General features: G+C 39.9%; 2 protein-coding genes across 2 annotated transcripts in view; one reads left to right on the forward strand and one right to left on the reverse strand.

Moving 5' to 3' along the window:
• The first annotated feature begins 384 nt into the window (after nucleotides 1-384).
• Nucleotides 385-11,370, forward strand: znf341 (zinc finger protein 341). The gene is made up of 16 exons (XM_084721752.1): nucleotides 385-433; nucleotides 1,287-1,397; nucleotides 1,787-1,977; nucleotides 2,169-2,318; nucleotides 3,667-3,957; nucleotides 4,080-4,263; nucleotides 4,382-4,475; nucleotides 4,575-4,665; nucleotides 5,511-5,694; nucleotides 5,872-6,116; nucleotides 7,218-7,426; nucleotides 8,880-8,976; nucleotides 9,196-9,328; nucleotides 9,452-9,563; nucleotides 9,736-9,806; nucleotides 10,389-11,370. Exons 1-16 carry the CDS (start codon nucleotides 403-405, stop codon nucleotides 10,970-10,972), a joined length of 2,778 nt encoding a protein of 925 aa, XP_084577878.1. The 5' UTR covers nucleotides 385-402; the 3' UTR covers nucleotides 10,973-11,370.
• Nucleotides 11,371-15,458: 4,088 nt separating this feature from the next.
• itchb (itchy E3 ubiquitin protein ligase b) overlaps nucleotides 15,459-23,519 on the reverse strand; it is a 29,607-nt gene continuing 21,546 nt past the window's right edge. Inside the window, exons 14-24 of the mRNA XM_084721754.1 lie at nucleotides 23,308-23,380; nucleotides 22,594-22,665; nucleotides 21,406-21,494; nucleotides 20,728-20,887; nucleotides 20,442-20,575; nucleotides 19,708-19,848; nucleotides 19,354-19,474; nucleotides 19,105-19,209; nucleotides 18,496-18,592; nucleotides 18,130-18,202; nucleotides 15,459-17,545 (exon numbers count right to left, since the gene is read on the reverse strand). Coding sequence (XP_084577880.1) covers nucleotides 17,446-17,545; nucleotides 18,130-18,202; nucleotides 18,496-18,592; nucleotides 19,105-19,209; nucleotides 19,354-19,474; nucleotides 19,708-19,848; nucleotides 20,442-20,575; nucleotides 20,728-20,887; nucleotides 21,406-21,494; nucleotides 22,594-22,665; nucleotides 23,308-23,380 — 1,165 coding nt within the window. The 3' untranslated portion in view covers nucleotides 15,459-17,445. The remainder of the gene's footprint in view (nucleotides 17,546-18,129; nucleotides 18,203-18,495; nucleotides 18,593-19,104; nucleotides 19,210-19,353; nucleotides 19,475-19,707; nucleotides 19,849-20,441; nucleotides 20,576-20,727; nucleotides 20,888-21,405; nucleotides 21,495-22,593; nucleotides 22,666-23,307; nucleotides 23,381-23,519) is intronic.

The following is a 23,519-nucleotide window of genomic DNA, read 5'->3' on the forward strand; positions in this document are numbered from 1 at the left end:
TCTTAAACCATTTTAACCCTTTGTAATCTTTATGTAAATTATGCATTCACAAATTGTGCCTTTATCCTTCTTTCTTTTTTACCTTGTTTACTTTTCACGACCTTGTTTCTTTCTCAGTCTCTCCTCACTCGTGCCCCTGGATGTATTTGAATAATAATTAATTTTGCATAAAGCTTTTCATTTTAAAAATGTTTGACTTATGCAATTTGTTCAGTACAAATGATGCCAGGATATATTTTTACCCACCGTAAGTCTCTTATGAACATGAATTAGTGAAATATTTGGCCCAACTTCTTTGTTTTCTTAATGTTTCATTGGACTTTCCTCTGAGTTGAAGGCAGCGTCATTAAACAGGCAGCCCCAGCTAATCGAGCACCTATCGCGCAGAAGAAGAGCTACAAGATGGCGCAGGCAATATTTGAAGTGCTTGAAGGTAGGCATAATATATTAATAACCGCGTAATAACAACTAGAATAAAACGTGAATGTGTGTTTTAAACAACGTCAGTATAGCAGGCCCATTTCAATATCCGGAAAACTCGATGAAAACGCTGTAAATGCGTCTATTTTTGTCACAACAAGCAAAACATCCCACAGAGGGGAGAGTGACTGTGACTGTAAACAAACTAACAGATGGATTATTGTTCAGATGTTATGCACACCTTATGACTGTGAGACGTTCACATCGTATTGAAGGCAGGCAGTAAATGATGTAGGCCCTCCTCTTCCTGATCACACCGCATGTTAAATTTTTGAAGCGGGCCCTTTTGATGGAAACACATTGTATTACTGATATAGTACTATGAGTGGATTTACAGCGACCTTCTGCTTTGTGTATTTTATTCTCCTGAGATATTAACCATTATTATTCGTGTATATTCATCCTAAAATGAATGAAGCAGGCACCATTTTTTCATTTTACATCTAATGGTCTGGCAGACTGTAATTCAAAGCCCTTGTGAGCCCCCTGTTGAAATGTATTTTATCAAGACACAGGATCCCTTCATCTAAGTTTTTTTTTTTACCTTGACCCCATAACAGACTGAAAAAACTACATTTAGTAAGAAAGTAACAGTACCAAAAACTCAAGGTATAACACCACAATAAAAAACAGTCTACAATATGATATTGCGATATTTAAGGGAGAGAAAAAAAAAGGCGACTTGGAAAAATGCCCTTTCTTAAATAGTAAATCTGATGTGTACAGTGTTTTTTTTGTTTGTTTGTATGTTTGTATGATTTGTATGTGACTTATTACATGTTTCTCCATCTCTTCTTCGTCTTCAGGCATGGACAACCAGACAGTGTTGGCGGTCCAGTCCCTGCTGGACGGCCAAGGTGGAGTTCCTGACCCGAACAACCAGAACGTCTCTGGGACGTCCACCATCCAGTCTATGGGTATATGCAGCATGTAACAGCTGGAGACAAAATTAAGCTAAAAATTGAGTAAAATAAAGAAAAGACACCAAAAGATATAAAAATAAGACAGAACAGTGAAAGAGACAAGAACAGGAAAACAAGGAAAAATATTGCAATAAGAATAAATGAAAATAGAGAGAGGAGAATGCAGCAGCATCACATGATGTCAATCAATCAATCAATCAATCAGACTCTATTTACACAGCACTGCATGCCATCTAGTCAGTAGAAATAAATAAAAGGAATGAAATGATCAATAAGACGGCATCATATAATGTCAATATAAATAAGTGCAATAAAAGAATAAAATGATTAAAATAGTTTAAAAAGACTGCGGCCTCAAACCTCCATGTTTGTCCATCCTGCAGACGACGAGGACGTGTTCCTGTGTGGGAAGTGTAAGAAACAGTTCAATTCTCTGTCGGCCTTCATGACACACAAGAGGGAGCAGTGTCAGTCGAGCGCGCCCTCCCTCTCCACAGTGTCCTTGGCCTCCACCAACGCCTACACACCCGTCCCGTCCATCAGCTCTGGACCACAGACTCCTGCCAACAGACAGGTGAGGAGAGGGAGGGACACTTATGAGACACACTTGTACTTAGGATCTGTGAAGGGATTTGGAAAAGGATTTTTAAAAAATATGTACAGATGAGGCAAAGTAGGTAAGAACTGTATTCTTTTTACAAAATCATGCATACTTTCTCACTTGTGTGTCATATGTTTGTGTTTTATTCTCCACTTATGCATCAGGTGTCCACCTACATCACAGTTCCTCCCTCCCCTCTGACACACACACTGGTCCAAGGCAACGTGCTGGTCAGCGACGATGTTCTCATGTCGGCCATCTCAGCCTTCACCTCCATCGATCAGCCCATGGCCACCATGCAGACGCCGATACAGGTAACACAGCGAGAAATTACACGGTAGATGTTTTGCCTACGGTCACTTTTGTGTGTCCTAACTCTGTAAAAAAAGATTGGACCGTGACCCGCAGGTGGGTCACAGGAGATTTAATTTGGGTCGCCAAATAAATAAAAAGACTGTGGAATAAATTCTGTAAATTTAAGATTTATATCTGCAGCACATCTTTTATAAAACATTGAAGTGTGTCTGTTGTTTTACTGATGAGAAGAACCTGTTAGTTCTGCCTAGATGCACAGAGTTTGTCTTATTTATGAAGTAGGCTAAAATGTAAAAGCAAAAAAGTTGAGAAAACTGAAACTGTTAAAGCAGTTTACTTCAATAGATGTTTGAGTTTTGAGTCAAACTCTTAAAAAAGTTTTACCAACTAAAAATGACTGATTTAGATCATTTACTTCTCTTCTTCAGATAAACTTGAACCTTTGAGTTAAAAACAAAAAATAAAAATTGTGTTTAAAAAATTATTAAACTCATTGAGGTGAAAGTGAATACTATTTAATATTTGGATGTTTTCAGTTAAAACTATTTAATTTTCAAGCACCTAAATAATGACAAATAAGGTTCACGACTGAGTTGAAAAACAAGTTTGAGTTTCTAAACCTCAAAGTTTTTCTAAAGAAGAAAAGTAAATGATTTCAACTAAAGATTAAAGGTCAGGAAAACTTTGTTTTAGTGTATTTAAAAACTTTAGAGTTTGAGGTTCTTTTTCTTCATGAGAGGAAATAAAAACTATGAGATGACCAGTAAACTCAGCCTCAATGCATTTATTTGTCATTTATAAATGATTTAACATGAGTATATGCATGTGTCAAGATCGTGTAAGATGATGTGGAAAAGGCAAAAAAAAGTTAAGAGTTCAGCATTAATTTTTCTGTGGTGTTCCTCAAGGTCTTGGTGTCTTTATGTAGAATTCTGGGGGGATTTTTGACCATTTCTATCAATCCAACTGTTGCAGCAACTTAGGAGACACAATAAAGCATGCGGGGTGGCATTCACACATACATCAGTCATAATGTTCTAAGCCCTTATGCAAAATTTGAATGGGCGCCTAAAGAAAACACAATGTTTATTACTTTAAAAAAAGTTTTGAGCTTAATCTTCAGTTTCTCAGCTTTCAGATGATGCAGACCACTTCTATGTCACATATACTGTTGACCTAGTATCTCTCCCTAATGAGCCTGTGTCCCCTCATAAAAATAACAAAAATGAGTCTGTGGTAGGTTTAGGGAAGTGGAAGAGCTTAAAGTCAACAAAATCATCAAAAATGTAAATGATTCATGACAGATTTAGGACAGCTGATTTTCAAACTTGTGTTTTTGTATTGCAGAGTAACTTGAGCATGCACACAGCTGGTGTATCTTATCTGCAGCACCATCATCACCACCATCATCATCATCACCATCAGCAGCAGCAGCAGTCGTCCCACCCCCTGCCCTCCGGCCAGGCACCGGCCCACCCGCTGCCGGCTGCACAGCCCGCCCAGCAGCCGCTCTCTTCGCAGGTCCCAGCGAGCCACAGCAACTCAGTGGTCCAGGTGTACAGCGCGCTGCCCCATATGACCGGGGCCGGCGGTGCAGAGATCCACACTCTGGGTCTGCAGCCTTTTCATCCTGTGCAAGTGAGTCAAGCTCGCACAAGTACAGAAAACAACAATTCCGCCGATGAAGGCTGGAAGAAAATCATTTAAGAAAACTCAAATGCAGTTTAAGATAAGGAGCTGAGTCTGTGTGTCTCCTTCAGGTGCCGAGTCAGTGTGTGGAGAGCCAGTCATTCACCACCCCTCCTGTCTACAGCCCCGGGAAGCAGGGCAGCAAAACAAAAATCTGCAGCATCACCACCAACCTGACAGAGCTGGGCGACTTTGAAAAGGTCATCATCCCGAAACGACCGAGGAGCAGCAAAAAAAGCCCAGACGGAGCCACGGGTGTGTGAGCAAAAAGATCAAACAGTGCAAGCCTTTAATTACACGATAAAACCGCATGAATGTGATATAATGAACATGGGATGTGAACTGTTTTCATTCACTGATTTTCTCTCCTCAGCAGAGCAGCTGAAGGGAAAAGGTCCAAAGCTGAAGTGTAATTTCTGTGACAAAATCTTCTCGAAAAACTTTGACCTCCAGCAGCACATCAGAAGGTGAGTTTTGTTTCCAGTGTGGCAGACTGTACTCACCTAAAAACAGACTTTTATTCAACTACTTTAAACCTGTGACTTCAAACTATTTTCTTCCTACAGTCACACAGGAGAGAAACCGTTTCAGTGCATCGTATGTGGCCGAGCTTTCGCCCAGAAGTCCAACGTGAAGAAACACATGCAGACACACAAGGTAAATAGATTGTGATAATGCTGTCTGACATAAATCTTTTTCAAAAGTTTGTACTCTCTGCCTGAAAATATCCATACGCAGTTACAATAATGATGGCAGATTTACCTCACTGACTTTAAAACAAGTGAACAAAAGCAGGCTCCTAATAGACCTTTTTCATGGCAGCTATATTGATATGAAATAGTAGGGTAAACACAGGTGTTACCACTGACACTCATTAAGGTCCCATTCCATTTAGTGTAGCAGAGCCAGCATGCACAACAGAAGCACCCTGACTCTGTTTGACCTGAATGGAACAGAACCTTATTTAGTATAATTGGCAGCGCCTGTTTATTTCATATCAATATGGACTCAGTGAAATAGGCAATGACAACTGTCACCATTTGATTTTCAAGGTAAAGCTAGTAAGCTAATTAAGCTAACATTAGCTCTGTTAGTTCATGTAAAACAGTCTCCAACTAACTTTTAATTTTTCAACCCGTTTTAAAAGGCAAACTGTAAAAGAGTCTGATATTAAAACTTGATGGCTACACACATGACATCATGTGAAAAGACAAAGACACGTTGGCTGGGTTTGCTGGAGTGTAAACCTCCCCAAAATGTATAAGTAGCAGGACAGAGCAGTTGGAGAATCGCTTGTCATAGAGCCCCACTGACAGACAGACCTGCCATGCTTAGTTTTGGTTGCTGAGCGATGATTGGATGAAGGGGGGAGGGGTTTATTTAACTTTACCATTTCTAAATACTCAATCAATCTTCAGTTTCATAAAGCATTTCCTTTAATTATTCCCATATCATAACATAGTGTGACGAATATAGTAACAGCGGCTGTCTTCATCTTAAAGGTGTGGCCTATGGGTGTGGCCAGCACAGTGTCAAGATTACCAATCACAGTAAAGGTGGTTCCAGTGTCATCCAATGAGGAGGAGGGGGGCGGGGAGCAGCAGCAGCAGCAAGGTGAAGCGGAGGAAGAGGGGTCACAGCAGCAGAACAGTCAAACACAAGCAGAGGAGGAGGGAGCTCAAACAGGTAATATCTGTTTAATACACAGTAATAATGCATCCATACAGTGAATTTAAATTATATTGATGACACTCTGAATTAAAGCAAATTCTGATCCTGACTGTAAAAGTAATAATAGTGCCTGATCCAGCATCAGATTTTTCAGCTCCAGCCTTTTTCAGCAAATGCAGTTCTTGATTACAGAAGCTCAGGGGGAGTTGGAGGAGAGAGTGGCGGAGGCTCAGGCCGATCCGGAGCGCGGCCGCGGGGAGGCCATGCAGAATGGGCATCCTCAGGTCCAGATGCAGCCCAACCAGAACCAACAGTGCCAGGCTCAGACCAAACAGATCGTCGTGATTGACAGCTCCTACCAGTGCCAGTTCTGCGCCAGCAAGTTCAAGACCTACTTCCAGCTCAAGTCCCACCTGACCCAGCATAAAGGAGAACAGGTGAGCACAGAGGGAGGAGTATGTGGGACATGACAACATGAAGAATCCTCTGATTTACAAAAGTAATACAGTGACCACAGTCTCTTATTTTAGTTTATTTTTTCACTGCGTGGTTCTGCAGTTGAAAGCACAGATTGGGCTGAAAAGTCTGCCTGCGTGGTGTGTTTACAGGCAACTAATAACTTTAGAACGAGATGCTGAGCAGCAGCCTCACACGGTTATGTCAGCTCAATGTTCATCAACACATTCATCTCCTATATCAGCCTACAACTAGTGTCATGTTTTACCTGCACTGTCAGCAGCTCAACAGGAGAGACTCTGTGGTGTGCTGGGATTTTTTTTACCTGAACCATGACCAGGACACATTTCAGAGAAAGTAAATTCATGTGTCCCAGTGCATCATGGAGCATCTCTCCTGCTCCTCACAGCAGCACAATGTTTTCATACAGGGAAAGAAACAATGTGTTGTATTTAATGCTGAATTCACAAGAAGGCACGGATGAGTAAGAATTCACTGTAGCCGTTTCACTTCCCAGCTCTATATGCCAAAAAATTTGCAAAATGCATTGTTGTTTTTAATTAGCAGCCCAACAGTTGAAGCACCATGCTGGGAAAGAGAGACAATTTTTTTTACACAAAGAAAGAAATAATCAATGTATAACATTTGCAGAATTTACAAGAAGGCCCAAATAATTAATAATTAGGCATAGACAGCATTCAAGAAAGTTTTAAAAGTTTCTCTTCACTCAAAAACTCTCAAAATTGCAGGATTTTTTAAGGGAGTCTGGTGGTACTGTGTATTCACAAGCATCAGCTGCTCATAATTTACTTTTACAAGAAAACAAGTAATGTCGGACCAGGACATCAGTTGAGGAGATGGTCCTCCAGTGTGGCCCAGGACACGCTGCGTTCACACTGTTGAAAGAATATGGTCACTCGTGGCCCAGACCCCCTCCGAAGATGGGATACACCCATGAAAAAATACATTAAAAGATACGCAGTAGTAAATAACGTGTAGTAAATGTGATAGAACATGTGAACCATATGTGTTTTTTAATTTCTTACATGACAATATCAATAACCATGCTCGCTTCCCTGCAGGTGTATAAGTGTGTGTTGAAGTCCTGCTCACAGACGTTCCAGAAGCTGGATCAGTTCCTGGAGCACATCAGGACGCACCAGGAGCAGCTGACGTACCGCTGCCACCTCTGCAGCAAGGTGTTCCCCTCGCTGTTTGAACTGGGAGTCCACCAGTACTCCCACTGCTTCTGCCCACAGCAGAACACACGCAAGGAAACCACCGTCTACAGGTCAGCTCAACCGCTCACCCTCGTGCGTTGATTCCATAATGAGGCCGCGACTGGGTTTGATTCAAAATAACAAGGATGCCATAGATTAAAGCACCTACGGTACAGAAGTGATGACGCATTTATATAAAACTAGGAGTTCTGGAGAATTAAAAGAATTGCACTGCCTTGTCTTCTCAGAGATTCAGGTCTTGGCAGAATGCTTTAGTTTTGTATTTAGCTTGTTTGGTTTTACACTCCAATAAATTCCAAGTAAAGCAGCGTCACATGGACTCAGAAGTAGTTTGTTAGAAGGAGAAGTGATAATCTGTCATTTTTTTTATTGTCAAAAATCCCATGGAAAGCCTAAAACCAGCAATAAATTGTATATATCTTAAACCACATTTCTACTTAAAGTACCCTGAACTTTTAATCCTAAGAACTACTTTCCAAGGAAGTAAAAGGTTCCTTCAACACGTTGTTGTCTGCATGTCCACTGTGGTGTAAAGACCCATGAAGGTTAACCAAATTAGACAGCTGATGTATGAAAAAGTGACGGCTATTTTTACGCGTCATTTATGACTAAACAACAATGATGCGGCCATATAAAGCAACAGGCATCGCTTCATCGTCAGTCCATATTTCTTCTCTACCTCCATGTTGTGTTGAAGCACAGTGAACAAAAAAACAAACTGGTTTCTTCCTGTGCTTTTAGAATGCACTATCCCCGAGCAGGGACTTTTTTTGGGGGGGGGTGGGAGTAAACTAATGTCCTCAGAAGTTAATTTAGACCCTGTCCCCTGCGGTGAAGATGTGCTGCATTCCTCCAAATGTTCCTAGGCCCTCGGGGAAAGTTCCTGTGGTGGAAACACAGCTTTATTCTTCTGTGCCACGGAGCTCCGTCATTGCCAAAAGCTATTAGAAACACATCAGTTAGCCACACTGTTACACTGGGGGATCTTACATACACCCTCCTGTTGCTGTAAGAACTCACTAGAGCACCAAATGTGTATTAATCCACAACTGAAAACTGTCCCTAACAGATGCCCTATTTACTTATGTTTGATGAAATGTTAAGAAACTATATATTTATTAGCCATTTACAAAGATTTACATTTTCAGTTAGACTGATTGGGTTTGAGTCTGAGTGCCACAGATATGGGAGGGAAGTTGGAAAATATTGAGAACAACATTCTTTTGGTTTGCAGGATTTATTGACTGTAAAAATATCTAAATGTCAACCTTATCCTTCTATCAAAACAGATGTATCATCTGAGCATAATGGACATGTTTTCTTCTTCCTCTCTGTTGTTCATATCAGCTATAGAAACAAATGTCAAAAACTGGACCACCGTCCCTCCAGGCTGCCTTTTATGTTCTTGCATGTCTGGTGTGACTGCTGTGCTGCTGCGGTTGCTTAGAACTGCAGTCTTACTCCTAACAAAAACTACCTTTGTCTTCTTGTGTTTCACCTCAGGTGTGTGAAGTGTCAGAGCAGATATTCTACCCAGGAGGCTCTGGAACAACATCTACTGACGGCCTCACACAGCTTTCCCTGCCCACACTGTCAAAAGGTACCAGACACATAGATATGAACACTTTAAAAATCTGCGAAGCTGCCCTCATGTAATGAGCCAGCAGTGTTAGCTGCTCTTATAGTGATATTTAGACTCCTGGGATACGTTTGACATCTTGACATTAAGATGTTCAGTTCACTAGTTCAGGTTTTGTTTTTCGTGTGACATTTAAAGACCTCGGTACAGCGTCTGATCACTTCTCATTTTGGCCATCAGGTGTTTCCTTGTGAGAGATACTTCAGACGCCACCTCCCCACTCACGGCATCGGAGGGAGGTTCAAGTGTCAGATTTGCAAGAAGGCCTTCAAGACAGAGCACTACCTCAAACTGCACACACGTATTCACTCAGGTCTGAAACACTTCAATAAAGCAGCCTTCTTCTTCCTCTTCTATATCATGTAATTGAAGTGATTACTGTATAAATCATTAATCGAAGTAGAGGTGTGATTTTGATGCTGGTTTTATTTTGTAGGTGAAAAGCCATACAAATGCACTCTCTGTGAGGCGACGTTCAACAGGAAGGACAAAGTGAAGCGACACATGCTCATCCATGAACCCTTCAAGAAATACAAGTGTCCCTTTAGGTGAGGAAACAGTTTCCCTACTGGAGTCTCTTTAAGTTCTCAGTTGTGCTTTTCTGTCCCTATTTTTTATTCATTTTTTTCTTTTGATTATCTCCTTTCAGACCGCTTTCAGACTTTTCTTACAAGTCATTTAATTTGATGTTACGCTCACGTGTCTGTTTTTTATCATCAGGACACATGTAGGCTGCACCAAAGAATTCAACAGACCAGACAAACTCAAGGCCCACATCCTGTCACATTCTGGTGAGTGAATAGAACAAATAATTATTTTTATTTCAACTAGAGCTGTCCCCAGTACCACTCTCGGGGGGGTTTGAAGCTTCAGTGAGAATTACCTGTGAATATTCAAAGTAAAACACAAGCTATCAAACCTGTGCTCATTATTTACTTATATACTCTGCTGTTATTATAATTTTGGACAGGTGGGAAGACATCAGCCACTGTCCCCACCTCCAAAGTCTAAAAAGCCAACTTGACATGCAAGCAAGTGCTGCACTCGTCACAGCCGCAAGACCATATTTGTGCACGCAAAGCAGAAATGCTTCCTCGCAACGAGGGTTTTCTGACTGAATCCTATTTCTTTGAATCTCCGGTGCTACATATTGTGTGATAACGTCAATAACTTGTGGCACAAGCATACAGCATGATGATGTGAATGACAAAGAAAGCTTAGCTCTCAGCTGCAAATTAGCAATAATTGTTTTAGATGTTTATTCCTCCAGAGCAGGTTATAATCCAAGAATTGATTGTGTCACTAGAACTTCAAAAACAACAAATGGCATTACCACATTCTTTATAATTCTTATAAAGTCGTCTCTCCTCCAGGTATCAAACCCTACAAGTGTCTGTTCTGTCAGAAGGCGTTCAGCCGCAGAGCTCACATGCTCGAGCATCAGCAGTCCCACACAGACAACTACCGCTTCAGATGCTCCACCTGCAACAAGGGATTCACCAGACAGAGCTACTACAGAGACCACAAATGTCCCGCGGCGGGGAACGGGACGGGAAGCGAAGGCGGGACCGGAGAGGCAGAGGGAGACGAGGTGGCGGGAGTCTCGATGGAGGAGGAGAAGGACGGAGAGGACGAGGGGAGGAGCAGGTTCGCGAGACAAGCCAAAAGGCCGGGGGGCGGAGGAGACGACGGGGAGAAGGACGACAGCTCGAAGGAGCAGGTGGAGGCACATGGGGAGGAGGAGGAGGAGGAGGAGGAGGAAGAGGAGGAGGAAGAGGAGGAGGAGGAAGAAGAAGGCAGGAGGACTGATGAAGGTTGTCAGGCTGCAATGTCCATCGCCGTCATTGAAGCACAGACGGAAAGAGAGGAGGAGGATGATGGGATGGAACATGGTGGTGAGGCACTTCAGCAGATTCAGAGCAATGACCAAAACTGTTTGCAGCAGCCATGTTTGTAGTTTTTTTTTTTGTATTTTGTGGGGACATTTCCCAGACACGGACCAAACAAAGTCCATCTATTATTAAGAGCCTGGGAAATTCTTAAATTATTTGTTTTAAATTAAAACGTTATTTATATTATACACACTGCTTTTGCTTCTTTTACTGTAAATGAAGATGATTTGTGGAGTCGGTATCTATGTTGCCAAAATAACCAGTGAACCATTTCTGTTCTTGTGTACAACTTTTGTGCAGGTTTATCCACAGTGGCTCATTTAAGATGTCATGATGTCAAAACCAATGGTGACTTTCTCTCTGATGTTATGTAGCAAAAACTAACTTATTTAAGTTTAAAGACTATTTGTGTCCACATAAATGTGACTGCATTTTGAGTAAAATTCCAACCTCTGATACCTTTTCACTGTTTAAGTGCATCTGTGGTCAGTTTGACACTCAGTTTTATATCCTGGGTTTCTGCAGGTCTTTAAAAAGTATAAAAATTATTTTATTTCAGTCATAACATAAATACAGATGCCCTTTTTTATTTTCACAGGTCAAAAAAAATCTAAATGTTATAAATATGATTTTGACAGGTCATTCCTGTACGACTGCTGTTTTAATAAGTAGTAGACAGCTTACAGTTTTCATTGTAGGTATTTTCATACATGTCAACATATGAAAACTATTCTAAAACTACAGTAATTATCTTTCTTTTTTTTTTGCTTCACTCCCAGGATACTTTGCCGTCTTATGCCTCCTTGCCACCTGAGGCTGTTGGTGGGTGCACATGACAGGAGTCTTTTTTTTTTTTTTAAGAGAAACGTGCACTACTTTAAGCACATGACAAACTCCCAAAAAAGAGCTAATTCACCAAGGAAACTCTTTGTCCCTCGGACTACCAGACAAGGAGAAACCATGTCCTAGTGATGGAGACAGAAAAGCCATGTGAAGGCCCCTGGAGTGGTCTCGTGATGATGGAATAATAGTTACATTCGTTTGATAAATTCGTGTGATAAATATACACGTCTCAATGAGATGGTAATCTGCTTGAGAAATATAAGAAAAAAAATGGTCATAGGAATAATTTGCTCGTAGTGATCAGTTTGACCTGGACAGATGTGTTTCCACTGTATTTGTATCAAACTGTATAACTTATGTCTCGCTTTTAAATGTGTTTATGGGAAAAATTATACTGATCATGCTGCAGCAGCTACAAACTGAAACCAACACTGAACTAATAACCACTAATGCACACTGATTTTTTTGCCAGTATGGATATGAAATGTACATGGATACGGTCTTTGTGAGCAGCTTTAAAGGAACTACAACAAACATTTTCTTTTATAACACAGTTTTAAAATGATCTGTTAAGCAAAATTAACCTTGTTTAAAAAAAAAAAAAATACATTATTACACATTTAAAAACATTCGTCAAACAGCTGGGGTGACCAACCGGATTTCAGGGGTGGCCAGTGACTGTGGTGGCAGATGAGAGTGTAGAAAGCTAGAATAAAGATAGACTACTTCCTTGTATAGTTTCATCTGTGTATGTGTGTGTATGTGCATGTGTGTGTGCGTGTATGTCCTTGATTGAACCCAGATGTTTCCTCAGTAGGTCATTTCTGAGAAAATCGTCCCCAGGTACTTCATCGTTTTGGTGTTCCGAAGAATCCTGTTACATCACAGACTATTAAGTCAACAACTTCTGAGTGTCACAGAACCTGCATGGCGTCCACAGAAAGGAAATGAATATAAAATATGACTGCAGATTTTTTCTGCAGGTTTCTATAATATTCTAGTGTACCTAAAGAAAAGATCACTATTTTATAATATAGGTTGACAAAACCGGTGAAGTTTATTTCAAAACAAAGAGTTTTGAGTTTGATTTAAAACTGAAAAAATGTAGTGAAGCCAGTTGCCTTGGAATTATGATTTTTTTTTTTAATACAGTGAAGTACCTTAATCAGTGTAACTGGTAACACTTGTTTACCATGTTATTTCATATCAATATGGAATGAAGAAAGTCTGCTGACTGAGCTGTTCTGGCTTATGGAAACAGCCACTCATCAGACTCAAATCGAAAAAGCACAAACACACACGTTTTCAAATTTAATTTATTAAGGTGACAATTTCCTATATTACACATCTTTCATGTACATCAGAAATTAACCAGGGAAAAGAAAATATAGTGTTACCATAAACCTCTTATTAAAACCTCTCTTTTACAAAAGAAAATATTGTTATTGACACCATTTACAACTTGTTTTCATATACAGGAGAGTGACAGTGGTTTAGTTGTACATGGAAAAGAAAAAAGCAGTGAATTATGATATTTACATATTTGCTTAATTACTACGTCCCCGGGAGTTTAATGTGCGATCGACCCCGAACAACCAGATTAAAACACTCTGCATAAGGGGGGAAACCATCTGAGGCAAAAATGTAAATAGGCAACTTAACCAATCAACTTTTCATCACGATACATTCATTATATCACACTGACTTTGTCTCAGTAGTTGGTATCCCAGCTGAAGTCACAGACAGCCTCAAACAGGCCATGTGTCATCAGCTTAAGTCTTATAGCTTTTCCACACTGGTGCAGTTTCTTCAAAAGAACTTATCCAGAGTCCACAGTAATCATTTGACCATAAAGCTCACATGGTCGATAATCTGCTGACATCAGGTTGCCAAAAAGGACACCTGATGCCTGAGGGTGGAAATAAGGCTACCTGAAGGCTAATGACAAACACCACCTCGCCCGACATGTGGAAACAAAAGAGCCTACAGCTACTAAACAACCAGGACCGGATGCTCCACATGCTGCGACAAAAGAAAGTGGAGGGAGATTTTTTCTTTTCTTTTAAAAGTGCTGTGCTTTGTCAGACTAACAACACCAGAATCCACTGTTCGTCAGTAACCACGCCCGTCTTTTCAGTGTGTAATTCATTCATTCATTCATTCAAAAGGACACTCCAAAAAGAGCAACCACACTACCTGATATTTTTACGTCATACAGATAAACGAGATTAATCATCTTCTTTAACTCTGTTACTGTTGATCAGCCAAACCAAACACGTGTTTGCAGTCATAAATAAAAAAGCATTTGGAGGTTTCTTTGTGAATCTTTACCTAAAATAACATTTTGAAAACATCTTAAAAAGGAAAACATATCCACACATATTATTTTACTTAAATTTGAAGCAGTATCTTTGCATGTAAAACAGAATAATAACATCAGAGGAACTTCGACTGATTTTCACTTCAGAGGTAAAATGTTTTAAATATCGCACTGCACTAATTTTGTGGTTTGCTGTGGGGCAAGGAAAGAGTTCAAATAAGGTTCATCACTCACCTTCAAATGCTACATGTATGTGTGTGAGGAGCTACATGCAAGTTCTTAAACAGTTTTGCAAAGTTCGCATTCAAAATGTCATTTAAGATTTTCCTTGCATAAGAAAATAAGATTTTGGTTTGACTTGAATTTGGTGTTTTGACACATTAAGCCATGTACATCTTGAGTACCAAGTATACTCAACACCACCTTATAATACTCACTTCATCCTCAGGATCTTCTGACAAGACCTTGAGTCAAAAGAAGTAAAGAGTAAAATGTCTTTGAGATGAATAACGTCTTCCAGAATACTCTAATCCAAGAGGTCCAATTCCACATCACAGTGTACAAACTCCGGCCCTATAAAACTAGGGTCTTCCACATTTTCCACCACTAAAAATAATGGAGGTTACAACACTTTTCACAATCATTAAGCGATTTCACAGATCAAATACTATAGAAGCAGGAACACAAAACTGGATCTCTCTGGTTACTTATATTAAAGGGTTAGTTCAGATGATTTGCATTATTTGAGGTTGTATGAGGTGCTTATCCATAGACATGCCCCCAGTTTGGAGAAGCAGAGAGGAGTACCGGCATGAAAGCTAAGCAATATACTACTGTGGACAGGATGAGCAGCAAAATAAATTTTAGCTACTTAAAGTTTGTGTTCACCCGAAAAATGAAAATTCTGTCTAGAGCTGCACAATATATCGTTTGAGCGTCATCACTGCAATGTACATGTGCGCAATAGTCACACTGCAGGTCCTGTGATGTAGGAGGCAAATGAACTAAACATGTTCTCATCTAATTTCAAAGGTACCTGACACACACTGTGCGCAGCGATCCACCAATCACAATTGTTCTTAATCAGTTTGCCGAAGCAGACCACGCCCCTGCATATGGAGTGAGTCGCAAGATCAGTGCAGGTTAATTGTCCACAAGATGGCAGCAGTGCAGCATAACATAAAGTGCTATTCAAGTCATCTGGTGAAAATTCCTGTATTTTTTCATATCGCAATATATATCGTTAAAAAAAAATCGCAATGTCAGTGTCAGGTCAGGTTTAGTTTTTTAGTTCTCAAAACACTGCTGGAGTTTCACAAGAAAACAGTGTTGCAGAATCTCCCAAACAATGGAAGTGAATGGTGACCAGTCGTCAAACATAAAAATACAACAGAATAAAAATATAAAATGCCTCCATACTGCTCATCTGGTGTAATCCAAGTCTTCAAAAGCCCCAGCATGCCAAGCTAAATAAAAAAAAGGTTATTTACAGAATGTTTTTAGCATGAATCTTCACTGTAGATCCTTAGCTTGGAGCCACGTTCACATGCACATGCACACTGTCTGAACTGTGTTTGATGTGACAGTGTGCAAACAGCATGTCGGGGCTTTAGGAGACTTAGGTGACCAGATGAGCAGTATGGAGGCATTTTATGTTTTTATTATTTTTTCAGCTGTTATTTTACATTTGAAAACTGGTCACCATTCACTTCCATTGCGTGGGAGATTTTGCAATGTTTTGCTTTGAAACTCCAGCAGTGTTTTGTGAACTAAAAAACTAAACCCAACCTTCAGTCAGCATGAGAGTGAGTAGATAATGACTGAATTTTTATTTTTGGGTGAACTCTCCCTTAAAAAATGGCGAAGCTAGAAAAATCTGTTTCAGTGTACGCTATGTTTAGAATATTTTCCCCAGGTTACCTTGCTGTCAGACAGCCTTTTCTGTCAGGAAACCACTGTTATATAAGCCAAATATCGCTCTCTGATGATCAACCAGACTCCATTGGTGAAATCAGTCATTTTACCTCCCAGAACACTGAAGTCGCTGGTCCACCACTGCCTTGATCAGTTAGTTTGTTTGAGTTATTGTGTGACTTTGGTGAATCCAAACTAACCTTTTAAAACACCAAAGTCACACCATGACACAAACAAAGTATCCAATTTAGGCAGCGATAGACCAGCAACTCCCACTTTTTGTTAGGTAAAATACCTGATTTTGCAACTTGAGTTTGGTTGGTGCGATATTTGCTTATAAAACGTCAGTTTCATGTTGGAAAAAGCTGTCTGAGAGCAAGGTAATGGAGTGAAAGTATCTTAAAATAGTGTACAATTAAAATGATGTTGATTTATTTTTTTTAGTTGGGCTGTTTTCATGTGGCTAAAATACAATTTTTTGCAGACTCTGTCCAATGCAGGACACTGCTTAGCATCTCCTGTGGGTAATACACTGGCTATGGATAAGTACCTCACACAACCCCACTTTATATAATAATCTGAATTAATCCCTCAAGCTCGTCTCCCAAATCTCTTTGAAGCACCGAGATTGTCTGTTATTTAAGCGTTAATTTTAGAGCACCCCTTTTTAAAAATTCACTAAGTTAAAGCGATCATCTTATATTGCCATGTGTTACTGTTCACTTCAAAAAAATGAACCATTTTAGTCACGAGTGGAGATCGACGTGTGAAAGATTTGAGGATATGATGAGGATGATGCTAGGAAAGTGGATGCAGTTCATCCTAATGCAACAAACAATCTAAGAGCAACAAAGTTTACTTTTTGGTGAAACTTAACCCTGTTTGAGAAAAAGCACTCCTTCTCAATCTCGCCTTAAACTGTCACACTTTGACATTTACCAGATGCTTCAACGCAACAAAATAAGAAGAAATCAGATCGTCAAAAACACCTCGACAAGACGCAACCTGCGACCCTTCCGGTTATGAGATTTTGACTGTCACCCCGAGGCCACCCTGTTGTCTGCTATAACATGATCACATGCAGGGAGGAAACACTACTGCAGTCCCGTTAAACAGATGTCATAGAGGGTGAGTTTTCAGGATCCAGTGCACATTCTGAGAAACAGGAGCAGCTTCTGTGTTTTGGTTTAAAAGAATACAAAAGTTTCACGTGCCAATCAAGTATCGAGAGGCCTGCTGCAAGCACGGTGTACACGCAAAACCCAGCTCCTTTGCAACAACATGCAGGCAACGGTCTCACACACACACCCATAGGAGTACCACACAGGTGTGTGCATGCATGCATGAGAACAAACGCACAATAACACCTGCCCTTTTTCTGAAAGAGGCTCCCTGATTTGAACACTGGTGGTCTTTATTCCTTCAGACTCCTGCAGCCGCTACTTCAGCTCCTGGTTTGTCTCACTCCTGTCCGAAGCCTTCTGTTTCCTCGATGGCAAACATCAGCTTTTCCTTCAGCTGCTCGTAACTCTTGTAGGGTGGCAGGTCCAGTCTGTTGAAGCTGGGGAGGTAAAATAAAAAAATATGCTGTATTTCAGTCTGACATTGGACTTATTCTCCTCTGGTGCTTATTCAAGAGAAGGACAGACTCCCGTTATCTCTGAATGAAAGCAGGTACAATCAAACTGTATTTACAGCTCACGCAAGCTTGATGGGATTTTAGTCCAATCAGATCACATTTGTAAACAGCCTCTAACAGCCAGTTAAAGACTCTGGTTCAACCTACATTAGTTAAAGAGACAAGAAGTGATCGTTTTTTAAGGATGATTAAGATATATCACCTGTGACTAGCTGAACACTTTCTGGGAATAGCTGATGATTACTAAAATGCAGCAGCCATGAATGCTATTCCTTATACCCATAAGTCCTTGTGATATGAGGTGTTTTCTGTTAGCTAGTTGGGATTATGTTCCCACTTTTAACAACTACCCAAGCAAACAACCAGAGAGCAGGGAACATGACAGCTTCCTGCAATGAACTAATACAGACAGGTTTGGTTGGGCCATAGCTTAATCTTAACTTTCGGGGTTTAATCCTCACTGAGGTTTTCTGGTTCAGGCTCTACTGTAGTTGGCATGAACTCACCATGTGTGACTTCTGGGAAGCCAGTTTTCTTTTCCCACCTTCTCGATGCAAAATTTCTGGGGACCATTGCTTCCTGTAAAGTGAAGCACAAGTCAGAATGATTACAGTTAATTAAACACTGCATCAAATGCAGAATAAGCATATATTCACAAAAAACTCTGGAGCTAATGAAGTAAAATATTAAATATATTGTCACTGTACCATTTTCAATTGAGTATATGTCAAAAATTAGCAAATGATCACAATCTGTTTTATTTATGTATTACATAGCATCCCGTTTTTTGGGATCTGGGTTTGTAGATGCATATTTCATCTGCTTTTGGAATTAAATCTCAACTTAAATGGTTACATTGCTGTAATCATTACCCATGAGATCGGCAAAGCCTCCTACAGGCAGGCGACAGGTCCCGGTGACGAACTGCAGCAGCCTCATCCTCTTCTCATTGTCCATCTCTTTTATAAACTGCAAGATAAAGAGACATACTATTTAAAACTCTATGTCACATGACAAATAATTAAAATCAATAAAGGAAAAGATAGACAGCAGTATAAATGAAAGAATATGAGTGGAAAGATTATTGTATTTTTAAATTTATCAATAATGAACAGAGATATTTAACACAAGTTGCTTATGGAATATGATCCAGAAACTGTTTCTTGAATTTGTCAGAGGAACCACAAAGTAGAAGCCTTCTCTATTGTAAAGGAGCTACATCAGACAATTCACAGATTTAAATATGTGACTGACTTGTGTTTTAACAAAATGATTCCCAATGAAAAATGAGAAAAAAGCCATCAATATATAAAGTTAGAATACAGATTACTGAACACGACTGACATAAAATATTGTGGCTAAAACACAGTGTATTAATCTGCTGGTCATTAAACTCACTGTACATTTCTTATAAGCTTTAATGTTTCTGTTTATTACAGTAAAAAGGTTTAAACAGGTGACTACTGCTGGTGCACACTGACCTGCCAGAACCAGATGATCTGTTTGCTGCTTCGAGCATAGTGTCTGTAGATCGTGTTTCTCTGCCAGTCTGCCAGGTCGATCTCCTGCATACCACACAGCATCACCTGTAACAGCAAACAAGTTAATGATATTAAATGAAGCTCCTCTTTCTATAACACAAATTCCATTTACAGCACAGTATAGCAGATAGGTCTTTTCATGTAGCCCATCATGTATCATGTCAATGATAGTTTCCAGCTGATCTGTACCTCAAGCTCCTTGGCATCAAAGTACTGCAGGTACTGCTGCGGAAGTACTTCGTTGAAACCTTCAAAGAAAGCCTGCGTCTGCTCCTCCACTCCTCTGGACAGCCTCCACTCTGCTACCAACCTGCGAGGGGAGAAAGGGGCAAACACCCACAGATATTACACTCCGCTTCATCAAACTCAAAAACATCAACACTACGGGAACGCAGAAGCACATTTGGTGCTTCATTTTCAGAAAAACAACTTTCTGGGATTAAAAAAAACACTTGGAATCGAGTAAAAACAACCTGACACATAATGTACTGCCTGCTTTAATATACACTGGATTAAAAAGGCTGAATCATACACAAAGCCCACCTGATGTACTCCTCCTTGTTCTCCTCTGTGACTTGGATCTCTCCTCCTCCTGGTTTCAGCTCATGGGTGGAGATTTCCCCCAGGATCTCTTTGTCTACGGAGAAGAACATCTCCAGCCCGCACTCCTCGATGTCGTTATCCCTGAAGAGCCGCATGGACAAGTTGAAAAATTTATACGTGTAGTAGAGGGGTCAACCAAACTCTGGGGAGTGTTTTGTGTTGCTCTATATGCTATCATAACAGGATCTGTGAAAGTAGAGATGGGAATTTAATCTGTTTTTTGGCTGGTAGGTTCTGATTCACACATCCAGTCTTGGTATTCTGATTACGTTGTACATGGTGGATGTTGGGCCAGAACAGGATGTTTTGCAGCAGCTAGTACTAATACTGAAAGACCTACTAACATTAAGTCCCAGCCACAAAGTGAGTTTTTCCTGAGCCACCTGACTGTGACCACTTTACTTTGCCCAAGCAAGTTTCAGACATTGTTACACTGATTAATTACAGTAAAACAAATATACAATATGACTGATTTATTAGATGAATCAAACAGATCTTCAAAGGTCTCATCTTGTGATTAATTTAGATTACTGTCTACACAGTTGCCTCATTTATTAAAAGTGTGGCCTTTGAAGTGTGTTAAAATGGCATTAGCAACATAAAGTGAAACGGTCTATATTGTTTTGTAAAAGTACACCTCTCTCAGGCTGCCGTTCATGTTTCTGTGTACTCACTTGATCCACATGAGCGAGTTGTAGAACTCAGGGTCTATTGACTCCAGGTCTTTGACGGCCAACGGCTTGTTCAAGATGCGTTTGTAAAATGGCAGTGAGAAACCAGTGTCGATGAACTTGCCGTGGAAAAGAGCCTGAAGGACAGAACACACACTGTCTTATTATCATTTGATTACATTTTTTAATTAGTTGCTGTGTGGGAAGTTCTTCTCGGTACATTACAAAACCTTAAACCTACTCTTAAAATGATCTTTCTTGCTAATGAACTGATTCAAAAATGACTAACCATGGCAATGAAGCGTCCAATGAACTTGAAATACTTGAGGTGGTCAGGGTTGATGTAGGAAGCGGGGTTGATCTGGAGACAGTAGTTATCTTTACCGGCATATTCAAACAGACAATACATGGGGTTCAAAACCTCATGAGACAGCAGGAAGAACCACTCCCTGGAAGAGAGGACGCCACAGAAATGAGAAACCGGCAATATCCTGCAGCTTACTAGCTAACAGCTAGCTAACATGTTTAACAGTAAGGAGCATTCCATTTAGTACAGATTTACATAAAAGGGGTGAAATTATACAGAAAATACAGCCAGTGCATTGGGGAAATTGCCAATATAAAGACAGACATCAAGAGCCTCTACAACATCAGTCCAGGTCAGTCTCTTGTGAGCCAAGAGTAAGAACACATTTATTACATGTTATTATATCATGCTATGAAATTTAAGGAAAGTCATCTAATTTAAAATTAATTGCTGTGGAGGTTGTGTGCCAATGAATTTAGCAGCAAAAACTCAAAACTACTAGAGAGAAGACAGGTTACAAAATATGCAAATAATAATTCAAAGGAGTACCTGATGGACTGACTACAATGAATATAAAAATTCATTAAACACCATAACACATTTTCCTCACTTCATGTGAGCACACATTTGCATCTATTTATTAGCCATTTTCTAACTTGCCTGGCAACTCCTCCGTAGTCGAGGCCTTCTTCTCCAGGAAAGATGATCCATAGTCTTCTTCGTAGGTCTTGAGCGTTGAAGCTCATTATCTAAAATAGAGACAATGTATTGATTGTATTGAAATTACTGGTTTAATCTCAGTGAGTTTGATAAATGAGAGCTGAGGAGTCGTGCCTGAAAGTTATAGATGTGAGAATTGCACACAACATTTTGAGAATCATGAATTTCTATTTATGATTGTGCAAAAAAAAAAAAAAAAACTACAAATAACTGTGGTGCGTACAATTTAATGTCACAGTAACAATAGAGTAAGTGCATGGAGGAAAATTAAGTTGTACTTCTTTTAGTTATGTTCAGAAAAACAAACTGACTTTGTGTCTGTTACTTTTTTTTCTGTTACTGATATTTCTATATGGGAAGGGTAATAAGAGAGTAAAAGATCTTCCATAAACAAAATAAAAGAATAAAATAAACTTCCATTTACTTTATTAATCGCTGTTAAAACAAGGGTATAATTTACTTTAAGTTTCATCATTGAAAAGATTTTTAAACTTTAAAGATCAGCAGGCAGCCGAATGTTAATTATATGCGGGAGATAACTACACTGATTTTAAATTCCTCTAGAAAAGTAGAATGACCAAGACAACACGACTCCAGCCTGAGGTAGAGTAGGAGACGCACAACTTCTGAATAGCAAACAAGGCAACGGTCTGAGTCATAGACTGTCTATAAAGATGGACGCAATGTCTCCACTCGCTCCCAATGTACAGAAATGAAGCAAAAAAATCCTGAATACGAGTGCTACCAACTTGCCCCTCGGAGCTGGGCGGACCCACGGTTGGAGCTGCAGTACCGCTGTCCCGCCCATACAGCCAGAGGAATCAATCGTGAGCGGGGCTCATGAACACTTGAACTTAATCAGTGTGACATAAACTTCATAACAACACAGAAACCATCTGTGATCTGTTAATGTGTACTTTGATTTTTTTTTTAGTTTGGTCAGTGTCCCTTCTGCCAACATGCAGGGAGTGGGATTTATGACCTGTACTGCAGCCAGCCACCAGGGGGCGATCAAAAGTTTTTGGCTTCACTTTTGAGGAGCTGTCTTGTCATCCATCTTTCTATAAGGTCAATGGTCTGAGTATAAAAGCATGTCACCAGAGTTCAGTGAGCACTGTGTCAATGTACCTGCTGGAAGGAGTCCTCAAACAAGGTTTTTCTGGAAACAGTGATCTTGATGTGTTGAGGCATTGACAGTTGCTAAAGAAAAGGGGAAAATGTCAGAAGCATAAAATACATTCAACATTTTTATTTGAATGTCTTATTTAATGGTCAATTAAACTGAGAACAAATTGTGTAAATTATCTAATTCCTTCCTGATTGACTGAATTTAAGTCATGAGGACTTAAAGCTTCTTTACACTGTGCAATTTTGGCTCCTCGATCCTAAAAGAAATGTGGGAAAATCTTTGATTGTCTATTAAAAATGGTTGTCCTAGTTCACCAACATCTGATTTGTTTCTGCATCACAATTCTGGCTAGCAAATGAAATACTGCTAACAACATTTAGCTCTTCTTCCTCTCTTTTGGGGGTTTTCAGTGGACAACAGTGATAGTGCTATGGCTGAATCTTGTTTCTCATTTTGCTGCATTTTCTAAATTGAGTGTGGCACCGATGGATGATGCAAACTGATGCTACATCTCTGCACTCATCTTTTTTTGTTTGTTTGTTTGTTTTCTATTTCCATCAGAGCACCATGATTCACCAAGAATTTCTGAAACGAGTCACAGACAGACCACTGGCACAGTATGATATGAAAAGAACTTGCAAAATTATTGTTATTGCACAGTGTCAGGGCGCCATAATGCAACCTGTCGAACTTTATACTGTTATGACTCTTACCTGGCACCAGAATCTAAAGTACTGAACTTTGGCCTTGAAGTCTCGAACATAGGTGATCTGAGGTCCATTTTCACTGTGGGAGAAATGAAGAATAGACAGACCCTATGTTTTAATTTCTGTTTTAATGTTATCTTAACTAATATATGTTTTTCTTTCCTGGAGCAGGTATTTGTTGCTGTTTTCCTGCACTATTGTCCCCTCATTGCTGTTAT

The sequence above is a fragment of the Lutjanus erythropterus genome, chromosome 6, assembly GCF_056507025.1.
Source record: "Lutjanus erythropterus isolate fLutEry1 chromosome 6, fLutEry1.hap2, whole genome shotgun sequence".
Classification (NCBI taxonomy): Eukaryota; Metazoa; Chordata; class Actinopteri; order Lutjaniformes; family Lutjanidae; genus Lutjanus; species Lutjanus erythropterus.

Coding starts and splice junctions, on each gene's coding strand:
- znf341 (XM_084721752.1), top strand. CDS start 403: ATGGCGCAGGCAATATTTGAAGTGCTTGAAG. Junction 4,666..5,510: donor AACACATGCAGACACACAAG/GTAAATAGATTG, acceptor TTCATCTTAAAG/GTGTGGCCTATGGGTGTGGC. Junction 8,977..9,195: donor CCTGCCCACACTGTCAAAAG/GTACCAGACACA, acceptor TTTGGCCATCAG/GTGTTTCCTTGTGAGAGATA.